We start from the raw sequence: 12476 nt of genomic DNA on the forward strand, positions 1-12476 counted from the left end.
TTATTTATTATATGTAAGTACACTGTAGCTGTCTTCAGACACTCCAGAAGAGGGCGCCAGATCTCGTTGCGGATGGTTGTGAGCCACCATGTGGTTGCCGGGACTTGAACTCTGGACCTTCGGAAGAGCAGTCGGGTGCTCTTACCCACTGAGCCATCTCACCAGCCCCCACCTTGGTTTTTGAGACAGCTTCTCTCTCACTGGGACTTGACTTGCAGATTGGGGTAGCCTGGCTGATTTCTGTCCCAGGGATCTGCCCCTCTCTGCCTCCCAGGACTGGAATAACAAACACATGTCACCAGCCTGGCTTTTGATGTGGGACTGAACTCAGGTCCTCAAGCTTACACAGTGAACATTTTACCCATGAAGCCATCTTCCCAGGTGGACGTCTTTCTGCCCCTTGACCTCATCATTGCTAGATGGAACATGTTCTCCTAGTAAAACACAGGCATCTGGGAGCCGGAGAGATGGTCCAGTGGTTTGGAGCTCACGCTGCTATTCCAGAGGACCTGGGTTCAGTCCACAGGCTCACAGCTGTCTGCACCTCCAGCTGCAGGGATCTGATGCCTCTGACCTCTGAGGACGCCTGCACTCATGTGCACACACCCACATCAAACACACACCTAAACATAATCTAAAATAATAAATCTTGAACAAACAAAACACCTGAGGCATGCATCCTGCGACAGACAGGTAGAATCCCATAGCTGGTATAGCTACATGTCTCCCTGAGAAGGGAGCTCCCACATGCCAGTCTCTGCTCCTGCATAGCTGGTGACTGACACCATTTTGTTTACAAAAGCAAAGGAGTCAGTGTAGAGACCTTGGAGTTAGCCCCCAGGGAAGAGTAACCCTGGAGCCCGAGGCAGGGTATGGCAGAAAAAGGTCAGCTGACCAATGTGCCCCTTTGCACTACCCAGCAAGGCTTCCCCCAGCTGCCAGGGCTACACCGAGATGCAGGTTGGTGGGCTAAGGAGGCTCCTGTGCCAGGGTTGATCCAGCTGTTGGTCTAATGTTGCCCAAAGGGCTTGCAATTTAGGCAGTAAGGGTCACCCTCTGCTGCTGACGAAGTGGAGGGAGGGCAGAGAGCTCAGATCCATCTGAGGTCTGTGTCCTTTTTACTTTTCAGCTATGTGGGAGTTGGCTGGCTCTGGGGACGAGCTGTTGGCAGTGCAGGTGGCTGGCGACAAGGATGGAGTGTGAGGCCTCGAGACAGGTTGGCAGGTAGCACAGAAGCCTCGGCACTCAGCAGAGCTGCGGTCCTGGCTGCTCTGAGGGTAAGTAGAAAGTGTCTGGTTTCCTGCATGTCTGAGGCACACTGGCCTCTTCTTCCAGCCTGGCTGCTGCTTTTCAGGCCCCCAAGGCTTGTGGCACACTGACTCGAGTTTTAAATCTGAATAAGTCACAATCCCTGACTTCTTTCTGACTTAGTTCTGCCAAAATGAAAAGGTGCCCAACACAGTTTCCACTCTGCAACTCTACTCAAACTCAGAGCCACCCCTGAGGAACCTGCTTGGTCCGAGACTTCCCTCCCTCCCTGTGGGAACAGTATTTTCTGCAAACCCAACCTTGCAGAAAGGGCTAAGGCTTTTGACTCCTTTAGCTTCTCACAGACTGGGAGGCAGGTGCCTTCCTCAGGGCTGGGGTGGGAGGTACAAGAGTCGGCCAGCTCAGGAAGTCTTTCTAGGGTTCGCCTCTGTGGCTGAAGCAAGACTGGGAGTGGGAGAATAAAGCAGAGACTGCACTGGTCTGGCTCCGGAGGTGCTCTGAGCCGGTCGGTCTCCTTTGGGACCAGGACCAGGAGGGTAAATTGAGTCCACAGTTCCCACCTCAGGAATCCTTCTATAAGACCTCTGACATCACAGACAAAGGAAGCCCAACTGCCAAACGCAGACTTTGCCTTGGGCAACTAAATTTATTAGCAAGAAACCTTTTGTCAGCCCAGTACCGACCAACAAAATACATCGTTAATAAAGGATAACAAATCTTCACTTAATTAATAAAACATCCTCAAGCAGTTACAACGAAAAATAAAGTTGGATTTCTGTTTAATTTAAAAGCCTCAAAAATAACAAGCAATATGTTTTTAAAACATGTCTTAGACACAATCGTCTATTATACAATATACACTGTACACAGTGGAGCTTGGGCAGGGGGAGATGGGGGCATGGAGGGGTCAGGATGGAAGGTGTTCTCACGTGAGTCCAGATTTGAGTTGAAATGTGTCATTTAGAAAAGAATTGTTAAAGTGAAAAAAATTGCAAAAAAAAAAGACCCTCCTATGCTCAGCATTGCCCCCAAAACCCTAAACTGAATGCAGGCAAGGGGGAGGTGACTAGCAAAGAAAGGAAGGGAGCAATTAAATAAAATGTGGTTACAGCACACGCGTCCACAGTGTCATCATCTGAAGTGAGTATAAGGCAACGTTCCGTAGAAAAGAGGGAGGGCAGGTCCTCGGCGGCTGACCTTTCATAGGAAGTTGGAATGTCTGGAGGAGAGCCGTGGCAGGGCTGGGCAGTGGAGTGGAGGCAGCCTCCCACCTCCCCAGTGGGGGGTGTCAGTGGGAGGCTGGGTACAGGGCCCAGGGGTGTCCCTAGTGGCCCAGGAGGAGTTAATTGAGGGGGACAAGGAAGCACGGTGGGGGAGGGGGCATGGCACAATGGGACTCCGGCAGTGTTGAGGAAGGGGATGGGGCGGGGATGGGGGCTCACTTTGCTCCTCGACGGAGTGAAATGTATGTTTTTCCTTTGGAAATAAGGGTCCCCACGCGTCCTGGGTTAGAACGTCTCATTGGGCATGGCCAGTGTCCATGGCCTGGGCAGGCCAGGAGCTCATGGTGAGAGGGGCAGAGCCTTTGGAAGGAGGAGAACACAGGAACAGAGTCCCTCTCTGTGGAGACACAGCCACAGAACAGGAGTGGGGTGAGGGCTGCCCAGGGCAGTCGTGGGCACCTGTCCATCATGGACCCAGGGCCAATCAGATGGGGGTGTTCCATCTTCAGGGCCTCCTGCCTCAGTTGGCCTTACAAGCCCTTCGTGCCTAGGTGGGTCTTGTAATGCTTGGTGAGGTGGTCACTCCTCATGAAGCGCTTCTGACATTGGGCACACTCAAAGCGCTTGTCCCCTGGGAAGAAGAAATAACTTTTACCAAAGAGGGCATGCAGTGTCACTGCCCCAGCCCCAGAAAGAAGCCCCAGAAAGTGAGAGCCCCTAGAAAGGCCAACTTGGCCTTGTCTCTGCGCTCCACTAACAGCCTCCTCCTGTCGTCTACTGGTCGCACCTCTCTGCCCCAGCTGCCCCGTCTAATCTACCTCTCTCCACTCCGTTCTTGAGTACACTCTGGTCTTTGCTCAGGCTGCTTGTCCTTGAGCCTCTGCATACCTGCTTCATTCTGGACTGTGTCCCAGGGACTTTACATCTTCCTCCTTACAGGAAGACATCTCAGCCCTGAGCACCCCACAAGTCTGGACCACAGTGACCCACCCTGTATCAGGGTGTGTATGCTTCTGCTTCTGATGGGTGTGACTCACCAGGAGCTGAGGCATGTCCCCCACCTCCAGTGTCTGCTCAGCAGGGCATCATTCCCTACAAGCGCATCTGCCAGTGGACCACTGGGCATGCCCAGGACAACTTTAAGGCACCTTCTATCGTGTGCATTAAAGCACGTAATCGTGATGGCAACCTTATTAGTAAACTCAGGCTGCCATGGAGGCAGGCCTGCAGTAGGCCATGCATGTCGGAGCAGGCCTGTAATCTCAGCCTGGAGATAGGAGAAGTACCATGAAGTTTAAGGTAAACCTGGGCTATACAGCAAAATGTTGTCTTTAAAAAAAAAAAAAAAAAAAAAAAAGAGTTGGGTGTGGTGACTCACACCTGTAATCCCAACAGCTTGAGTCTGAGGCAGGACTGCTGCAAGGGCAGCCCTGAACACTTGGCTCAATCTTGTTATCGCTCCCTCTCCAAAACCAAGAGCGGAGGCCAGCTTGGTGGCTTAGTTCACAGGGCTTTACAGAGGCGGAGCCGGAGGGACCTTAAGTCCTAAAACAGCATTTACAAAGTACGTGGCCTTGAGAGCCCAGGGCTTGCCCACCACTAGCCACTTGTCCAAGCCTCAGCCAGGTGGCTGGCACTGAGGTAACCCTCCAAGGCCTTCCTGGGACTAACTTATCTGACAATGCTACACACAGCATTTGGCATTTCTCATCACTGCTTGGGTGTGGTTTGGTTTTGGTTTTGGGATGGTGTAGAAGCCCCGAACAGGCAGGGGTGACAGTGTACAAAGGACAGACAAGGGCATAGGGGAACTAACCTGTGTGGGTTCGAGCATGTCGCTGGAGTTCATCGCTCCGCGTGAATCTCTTTCCACAAAAGAACCAGTTGCAGACAAAGGGTCGTTCGCCAGTGTGCAGGCGGACGTGGGCCCGGAGCAAGGACGTCTTCCGGAAGGTCTTCCCGCAGTCCGGGATGTGGCACACGTGCTTCTTCTTGCCCTGCTCCCCAGACCTGAGGGGTTGGGAAGAGGGAAGGGAGAGAAGCATGGGAGGTCAGGCCAAGACTTGTCCACGAGTGACCTGTGGAGCAGGGGTGTGGGTGTGGCCAGGGTCGGCTATTACCTCTTCTCCCCGTCCTTGCAGTTGGGACACGTGCAGGCCATGCGCCGCCGTTTCTCCCCAGGCTGGGCCTCTCCGGCTAGAGCCTGCTCCATCTGCAGCTGGATCTGGGTGGGGCTCAGCCCACTGATGGTCAGGTTGTTTCCAGAAACGTTCTGCACTGTCAGCTGCTGCTGCCCTGTGGGAGAGAAAAGGGTGTGACTCAGGAAAGGAAGCCCAGGCTATCTCTCTCCCTCTCTCTGGCTAAGGAAGACTCATGGAGCCTAATACACTGGAGGGCAGTGAGGGCCAGAGGCCTCCCTGAGATTCTGCCCCTGCTAGCAGGAAACTCGCCTAAGAATTTTTGTTCATGGGCTTTGGGGAAATCACTCAGCTTCCTTGTCCGATCTCTGTGGACCAAGCAAATGCATAAGATGCTCGACATTTATTAGGGATGTGGAAAGCTGTGAGCTCTTGCCGCCGGGAACGCTGCAGACTCCCAGGTGCAGATGCAGCCTGCTTCACTAGGCAGCTTCAGCTCTCTCTCCCTCCCTCCCTCCCTCCTCCCCTCTCTCTTCATTTTTTAAGTTTTTAAAAAGATTTATTTATGTATATGGATGTTTTGTCTGTGTGTATGTCTACATACCAGGAAAGGGCATTAGATCCTATGGGACTAGCTAGAGACTGTTGTGAGCTGCCAGAGGACGCCCTCCTCTGCCACCCACTCTCAACAGCAGCCGTCCTTAGCTGGATGGTGGTGGCACATGCCTTTAATAATAGCGCTGTTCTGGTCTACAGTGGTTCCAGGAAAGCCAGGACTATACAGAGAAGCACTGTCCTGAAACACTACCCCTGACCCCCAAGAGAAGCCTTGACTTCCTTTACATTAGGTATAGCCCTTAGTTACCTGCCCTGGGCAAGTGACCAGCCAAATTAATGTGAATTTGTATATTACTTGGACACATCTATTTTCTCAGTCTCTATTCAATATCTGCAGTTATCATGTGGTCATGTGACTTCCTATCTCACAGTACTACTCTAAGGACCAAGTGTGAAGACAGATATACATAGATATGCCCTGAGGCTGGCAGGGACCAGGTGCACGCTGAGCATCCTCTTGGATGGACAGCATCCTCATGGCTGACCCCGGAAACCCCAGGGGCCTGGCTCAGGATTCCCATATGCTGAATGCAAAGCCCCACTCCCAGTACCCTCCTGGCTTCGGGCCTTTCCCTCACCGCCAGTGTTGGTGATGGTGACAGGCACACCCTGGACTTGGACACCATTGATGTTGATGGTCTGCATGGCCTGAGCAGCTGCTGCCAGCTGTGCGGCGTTCAGGCTGATGATGCTCCCAGCAGGTGCAATCTTTGGCAGGGGCCGCTCTTTTCGGAGAATGGCAGCTGAATGTTTTTTGCTGGTGCCACTCAGATGGGGAGCTCGGAGTGCAGGGCTGTTACAGGTGACGGTTGATGTGGTGGCGGCTGTTGCTGGGGGGCTGTCCTGGACAAGGACTGTCTGCACCTCACCAGAAGGCGTACGGATATAAACCTGAGGGGCCAGAGAAAAGAGAGTGCCCTAAGACAGATGGCAGCATGACCTTCCTTGTCCATGGGAGAACTGGGACACCTCTGTCATCTCATCCAGCCCAAGAGCACACTTGTGCACTACTCATGTTTAACAGGGCCGATGCTGCCCTGCACTCAATCGGCACGAGCTGGTTACTGACCTGCAACCAAACTTTCAATCTGCTTAGCCTGGAAAACTATTAACTGCTAAATCTCAAAACTGGAAGATTAAAAGAGCACACCACCGGGGGCTGGAGAGATGGCTCAGTGGTTAAGAGCACCGACTGCTCTTCCGAAGGTCCGAAGTTCAAATCCCAGCAACCACATGATGGCCCACAACCATCCTTAATGAGACCTGATGCCCTCTTCTGGTGCATCTGAAGACAGCTACAGTGTACTTAGATATAATAATAAATAAATCTTTAAAAAAAAAAAAAAAAAAGAGCACACCACCAGCATGGACTACAACGTGATGTGGAGCCAGCTTAGCCACACAGCAAACTATCTTTAAACAGCAGGGGCTGGAGAGATGGGCCTGAGGTTATGAGTACTGGCTGCTCTTCCAGAGGACCCAGATTTCCCAGCATCCACATAGTAGCTTACAATCATCTGTAACTCCAGTTCTAGGGGATCTGATGCCCTCTTCTGACCTTCTCAGGCATGAGGCATGTTCACATACTATGTTTAGGCATAGTACACGTACATATATATATACAAGCGAACCTCTTATATATATGTGTGTGTGTATACATATATATATGTACACACATACATACATATATGTATATATATATAATAAAATAATCTAAGAAATTGTTTAAGAGGAACTCGATATTTATCTTATCCCAAAATATCTCTCTTCAATATACTAATGAAATACAAGGAGGAAAAATTTTTATGTCGTGTGTGAGTGAGTGTTTATGTGTGAGAGTATCGGTGCGCATGTGCTACAGCACACTTGTGGAAGTCACAGGACAACCTTGGGCTGAGTCCTTGCCTTCCTGTGAGTAGGGCTTCTTGTTCGCTACTGCCCATGCCAGGCTGGCTGGTTCCTGTCTGGTCCTCCTGTCTCTGCTCTCACCTCTCTCTGTATGAGCACTGGGATGGCAAATGCAATCCACTCATGGGACATCACATAAACAAACTAAAGGACATTCTACAAAACAACTAGCCTGTGGCCTCCGACAGCAGCAAGGTCAATTGTCACGTTTGAGAGGAAGTGGGGCTGGGGATGTAGTTCAGGATAGGACACTTAAGTGTCTAGGATCCACGAAGCCCTGGTTTAATTTCCAGCTTCATGGAGGTGGGGTATGTGAGGACTTCTTTCTGAAAGAGAGATCTGACCAGAGAGATGCGACAACTACATGTAAGGTGGACAGAGTCCTTAGGCGGCATTGGAATTACTATCTGAAGCATGCAGTGAGACCTGAATGGTACCTCCCCTATAAACACCAGCAGTTCACTAGTGAGTTTCAGGCTTGAAGGCTGCAGTGTACGCAGGGGCTGTGCCTGTGTGGGAGAATTAAAGCATTTGCAAGTGGGAGGAGGATCATGGTGGCAGTTTATGTTTAAATGATCCAGGGAGAAAAAAATCCTTCGTAAGACTGATTTTTAACTGGGGTTATATTTAATTCCTGGATACTGAAGACTGTTTTAGTTAAAGGATAACATCTGAACCTGCCATCCCTTAATACATATAGAAGCCTCAGATCCCTTTCCAGTTCTGTAGTATGTATCCCATTAAAAAACCTTACCATGTTGTACTCGTTTTCTCTGAGGTAGTAAATGGCTGGCTGAGTAACTGGGGTGCAGGAAGGAGAGGACCTGCCCCTTCTGTCTTCTCTTCTGCTAGCCTCAGACACCCCGAGTCAGGTGAGGGCCCACCGCTCCCTTGGGTGGGTACTGAGTGGGTGTTAAGCACTGTTTGTTTTATTATTACCTGACTCTGTGTGGGTGCTTTGTCTAACGTCTTTTATCACATGTGTTTATCATGTGCAGATGGAGACCACAGGAGGACTTGGAATCCTCTGGGAATGGAGTTACAGCTGGTTGAGAGCCACGTGAGTGCTGGCAATCAACCTTGGAACCTCTGGAAAGAGCAGCGAGTCAACCACGACCCATCGACCCATCGCTCGAGCCCCATGTGGAGCACTGCTCAAGTCTGTTAACATCACTGGGCCTGGTGGCAACGCATATCAGTCCTGCCTCAGCCCCCTGAATGCATGGTTACAGGTGTGCACCATAGCACCTGACTCAAGTTTTAAACGTTCATTTTGAGCACGCCTTCTCATGATCATTTCCCTGTAAATCAGCAGAGACACTGGGGAATGGCTGCTGGAGTCTCCTTTACTGCCCCATCTGTCTTGAACAATACTAGGCTCTGTCTGTTCTTGTCTGCTTTTAGAGTGGGCTGAGCTGGTAACATAAAGGAGCAACAGCTGAGTGGCGGTGATGAAGCCTTTAATCCCAACCCTCCCCCAGGAGGCAGAGGTAGGCAGATTTCTGAGTCTGAAGCCAGCCTGGGCTACAGGAAAAAAAAAAAAAAAAAAAAAAAAGGGAAGGAAGAAAAAAGCAGCAGCAGAGATTGCAAAGTGACCGGAGAGCTGAGCAGCCGGTAGGGCAGGCTACAAAAGCAGCAAGGTGGCGGCCACACGGCAGCTAAAAAGACAGAGTTGACAGCTGGCAGAATGGCCAGCTGCCTTGACAGCAGCAGAAGCAAAAGCAGCCGTGAGCGCACTCCAGAACCCAGAGGTCATCATGGTGAGTGGAACATGGCAGGCTTAGGAAGACGAATGTCTTCTCCCTTAGGATCTAGACTAGAGGGAAAAACACACACTCAGTGGCCACATGCACACACAGTGAAGGAAGCAGAAGGACAACCCCCTCTCGGGGAGGATAAGCAGGGGTGCAAAGCAGCAAGGCTACAGCTCACACACGTGATCCCAGCACTGAGGCTGCAGCAGGAGGATCCCACGTCTGAAGCCAGCTTGGGCTGTGCAGTGAGGTAAAGGCCCACCTGGGACCCAGGGAGACCTGTCTCAGAAAGGAAAAGGCCTGGCTGCCCCACTGCTATTGCTCTTGTCTTTAGCAGAGGCCAGCATTTTTTTCTCTTGAACTTTCTTCCTACTTTACACCAGATTCTAAGGTTCTGGTTTGAATTCTCATTCTTGCTGTTATATATACTCTTACGTTAAAAATACTTTATTATGAAAGTATACAGATCTACCCCATTAGGCCCCCAGAGCTACCCCATAAGGAAAGAATAAAACAGACCAGATATCCCTGTTCCATCTGATTTCTACAGGTCAGGACTACTTGGCCTAAGACCTGAAGAGACTCCAGAGGAGAAGCCATTTCCTGCCCACCCCAAATGATGGAGACTCCAGCTTCCCGTAAGATCTGACGATGATCTGCCTCGGTTTCAAAAGCAAGCCAAAAGGGTGAGCAGAGGAGGGGGCGGCAGGGCAGAGGGACTATGGTACCTGGGTTGGTGTTGGTTCAGTTGTCTGGATCTGAAAGTTCTGGGAGGGCTTCTGGGGGACGGTGGGGAGGGTGGCAGAGGCAGCTTGCACCACCCGCAGTGCCTGCTGGGGGATCTGGACCACCTGCTGCTGCTCAGCCTTGGGTGGCACCACCTGGACTTGCTGGACCACAGCTGGCTGGCCCCCGCCAGGGCTCTGGACGATCAGCAGGTTGTTTCCTGCCTGGATGATGTTGTCTGCCGTGGTCTCTATCAGCACCGTCTCCACCTGCTCAGCCACAGCTACGGATGGCTGTGACACAGGGAGGCTCTTCTTCCTAGCTTTCTTGTTAGTCTTAGCCAGTGGGGTGGGGGGGCTCTCAGTGACGAGCTGAGCAGGGCCCCCAATATCGCTGGTGTTCACCAGGTTGTTGAGCGGCAGGGTGAGCGTCATGTTGCTACCCCCACCTGTCAGCTTCACCACATTGGCCCCGCTCTGCACAGGGGTGGTAGTCGTGTTTGACTTCTGGACAGGAGCTGGCTTGATGGGGACAGGCTTGTGACCAGATGTTGACGGGGTGATGATGGCTTGGTTGGTGCCTGGGATGATCTGGATCTGGTTGGTGAGACTGGGCTGCACCTGGATGGTCTGGGAACTGTTCCCCTGGATCTGAGGGACTTGGTACTGGATACTTGCATTTGATCTGCTCCCTTTGTTGATCAGAGTGGGGTTCTGGATTGCAAACACAAACTGCCCTCCAGGGTAGGAGGTACTCAGCTGGGAGCCCTGAATCTGAAGTATATTTCCTTTAGATGACAAGATGCTAAAGCTATTCTTGCAGGGACTGAGAGGGAGAGGAGCGGGTTTGATAGGGACCAGTTTCCTTGGGGTAGGCTGGGGGGGAGCAGGAGGTGTCACTGCAGCTTCAACAGCTGGGGGGCCAATTTTGCTACATGTCGCAGCAAGCAGGGCCAAGGGAGACGGCTGGGAGTCCTGCAAACATCAACAGAAGAAAGGAGTGAAATGGGCTGACTAGCCAGACATTCTGCCCTCAGGAGCCTCTCTTCTCAGCAGCTTCCCATCCCACAGTTCTTCCCCACCCCTGTGGCAAGCTATCACACACACACACACACACACACACACACACACACACACACACACACGTACGTGCGCGTCCTGCGGTGGCTCCTGCTGGTTTCTCCATGAAGTGAAGGAACTCAGGGTAAAACCCCCCAGAAGCAGCCCTGGACACCACACAGCAACAACACAGGCTGTTCTCCCCCTGGCCCTGCTGGCCTAGTTAGTGTCAGCAGGGATAACAACACACCCAGGTATCAGATGGAATTCTACCAACTCAGTACAAGGAGGAGAGGAGAGCTGATGGGGAGGGAAGATGACATGAACTTGCTCGGTAAAAGGTTTCTGGCTTTGTTCTGGAGTGTGTATTATATACATGTATGTGTTCAAGTGGAGGGGGTGGGTATAGCTGAATCAGCATAGGTGGGGTAGGTGGAGGCCAGATATGTTAAAGTCTTACTCTTTGACTCCACCTTGTTTATTAAACTGTTATTTATCTAATGTATGTGGGTGTTTTGCCCACATGTATGTCTATATATCACTCAAGTCCTTGTACTTGATGCTTTCAGAGGCCAGAGAGGGCTTCAGATCACTTGATGCTGGAGCATGAGCTACCATATCAAACCCAGGCCTCTGGAGGAGCAGCCGGCGCTCTTAAGCCACTGAGCACCTCTCCACCTTTTTTATTTATTTATTTATTTATTTATTTATTTATTTATTTATTTATTTTGGTTTTTTTGAGACAGGGTTTCTCTGTGTAGCCCTGGAACAACTCACTTTGTAGACCAGGGTGGCCTTGAACTCAGGAATCCGACTGCCTCTGCCCCCCCCCCCCCCCCCCCCCCCCCCCCCCCCGCCCAGGTGCTGGGATTAAAGGAGTACGCCACCACACCTGGCTCTCTCCACCTCCTTTGCCGTCATTTTTGAGACAGGGTCTCTTACTGAATCTGAAACTCACTGACTGGGCAAGACTAGTTGGCCAGTAAGCCCAGTGGATCCCCTCTGTTTGCCTCTCGAACGCTAGGACTACAGGTGTGTACCACCAAGCCCAGCTCAGCTGTTTACACGGGGACTTGGAATTGAACTCAGGAACTCATGCATGTGCAGCAAGAACTTCACTAAGAGCCATGCCCCAGCCCCAGGGGTCGCCTGTAACACAACTCTTTTTGCCTGACCCAACTTTCACATCTTAGCCAGGTGTCTATGTCTTAGTTCAGAAATGAGAACAAGCGAATCTCACTGGGTGTCTGCAGTGAGAGCGAGTGGGTCTGAGTAAGGCAGAAAACCCACTTCAGCAACCCGCCAGGCTCTGGCCCTGCCCTCAGAGAGCACCGTGCACTTGCCTGGGTAGTAGCGGCAGCAGGCTGCAGGTAGTCACTGGGACTGACAGCAGCAGTGGCGGCCATGCTCATCTGTGGATCTGCTGGGAGAAAGATGGAATGATGTAAGAAACACACCTCAGGAGAACCCAAGGCCCCTTGCCTCGGCTATTTATTTTATTTTATTTTATTTTGCCTCTGTTGCTGCTTTTCCAACAGGTTAAGAGCTTTTCCTGCAAGGTCCCGCTCGAGCATCCCAGCCCCAGGCTTGCCAGGGTGAGCTTTTCCTTTCCTTACACTCATAGATTCAGGCCAGGCCTGCCTTCACCACACTCCCCACAGCCATCTAAGATGAGGAGAACTGGGAGACTCCTGTGTCAGGTCTGACTGTGCTGAGTCCAGAGTGCCCCCTGGTGGACACTGGTAGCCCTCTAAATCTGAATCTCCTTTAGTCCCAGCACTC

At 51.5% G+C, this 12476-nt stretch overlaps 1 protein-coding gene and 1 long non-coding RNA gene across 9 annotated transcripts in view; one reads left to right on the top strand and one right to left on the bottom strand.

Annotated features, from left to right (window-relative positions):
- The window catches only part of LOC115032419, a 15842-nt gene extending 7211 nt beyond the window's left edge, over positions 1-8631 (top strand). For both annotated transcript variants that reach the window (XR_003838096.1, XR_003838097.1), the window contains 2 exons: positions 1130-1277; positions 8155-8631. This is a non-coding gene — a long non-coding RNA (uncharacterized LOC115032419). The remainder of the gene's footprint in view (positions 1-1129; positions 1278-8154) is intronic.
- The window catches only part of Sp2 (Sp2 transcription factor), a 28353-nt gene continuing 17772 nt past the window's right edge, over positions 1896-12476 (bottom strand). For 4 of the 7 annotated variants that reach the window (XM_021176339.2, XM_021176337.1, XM_029483936.1 and 1 more), the window contains exons 2-7: positions 12038-12114; positions 9639-10610; positions 5827-6139; positions 4613-4787; positions 4309-4502; positions 1896-3123 (exon numbers count right to left, since the gene is read on the bottom strand). In XM_021176339.2, the coding sequence (XP_021031998.1) occupies positions 3023-3123; positions 4309-4502; positions 4613-4787; positions 5827-6139; positions 9639-10610; positions 12038-12106 (1824 nt within the window). In that variant the 5' untranslated portion in view covers positions 12107-12114 and the 3' untranslated portion in view covers positions 1896-3022. Of the gene's footprint in view, positions 3124-4308; positions 4503-4612; positions 4788-5826; positions 6140-9638; positions 10611-12037; positions 12118-12476 lie in introns of all 7 variants that reach the window. The other 3 variants (XM_021176338.2, XM_021176336.1, XM_029483935.1) reach the window with 1 other exon arrangement.

This window comes from Mus caroli, chromosome 11 (assembly GCF_900094665.2).
Source record: "Mus caroli chromosome 11, CAROLI_EIJ_v1.1, whole genome shotgun sequence".
In the NCBI taxonomy this organism is placed as follows: domain Eukaryota; kingdom Metazoa; phylum Chordata; class Mammalia; order Rodentia; family Muridae; genus Mus; species Mus caroli.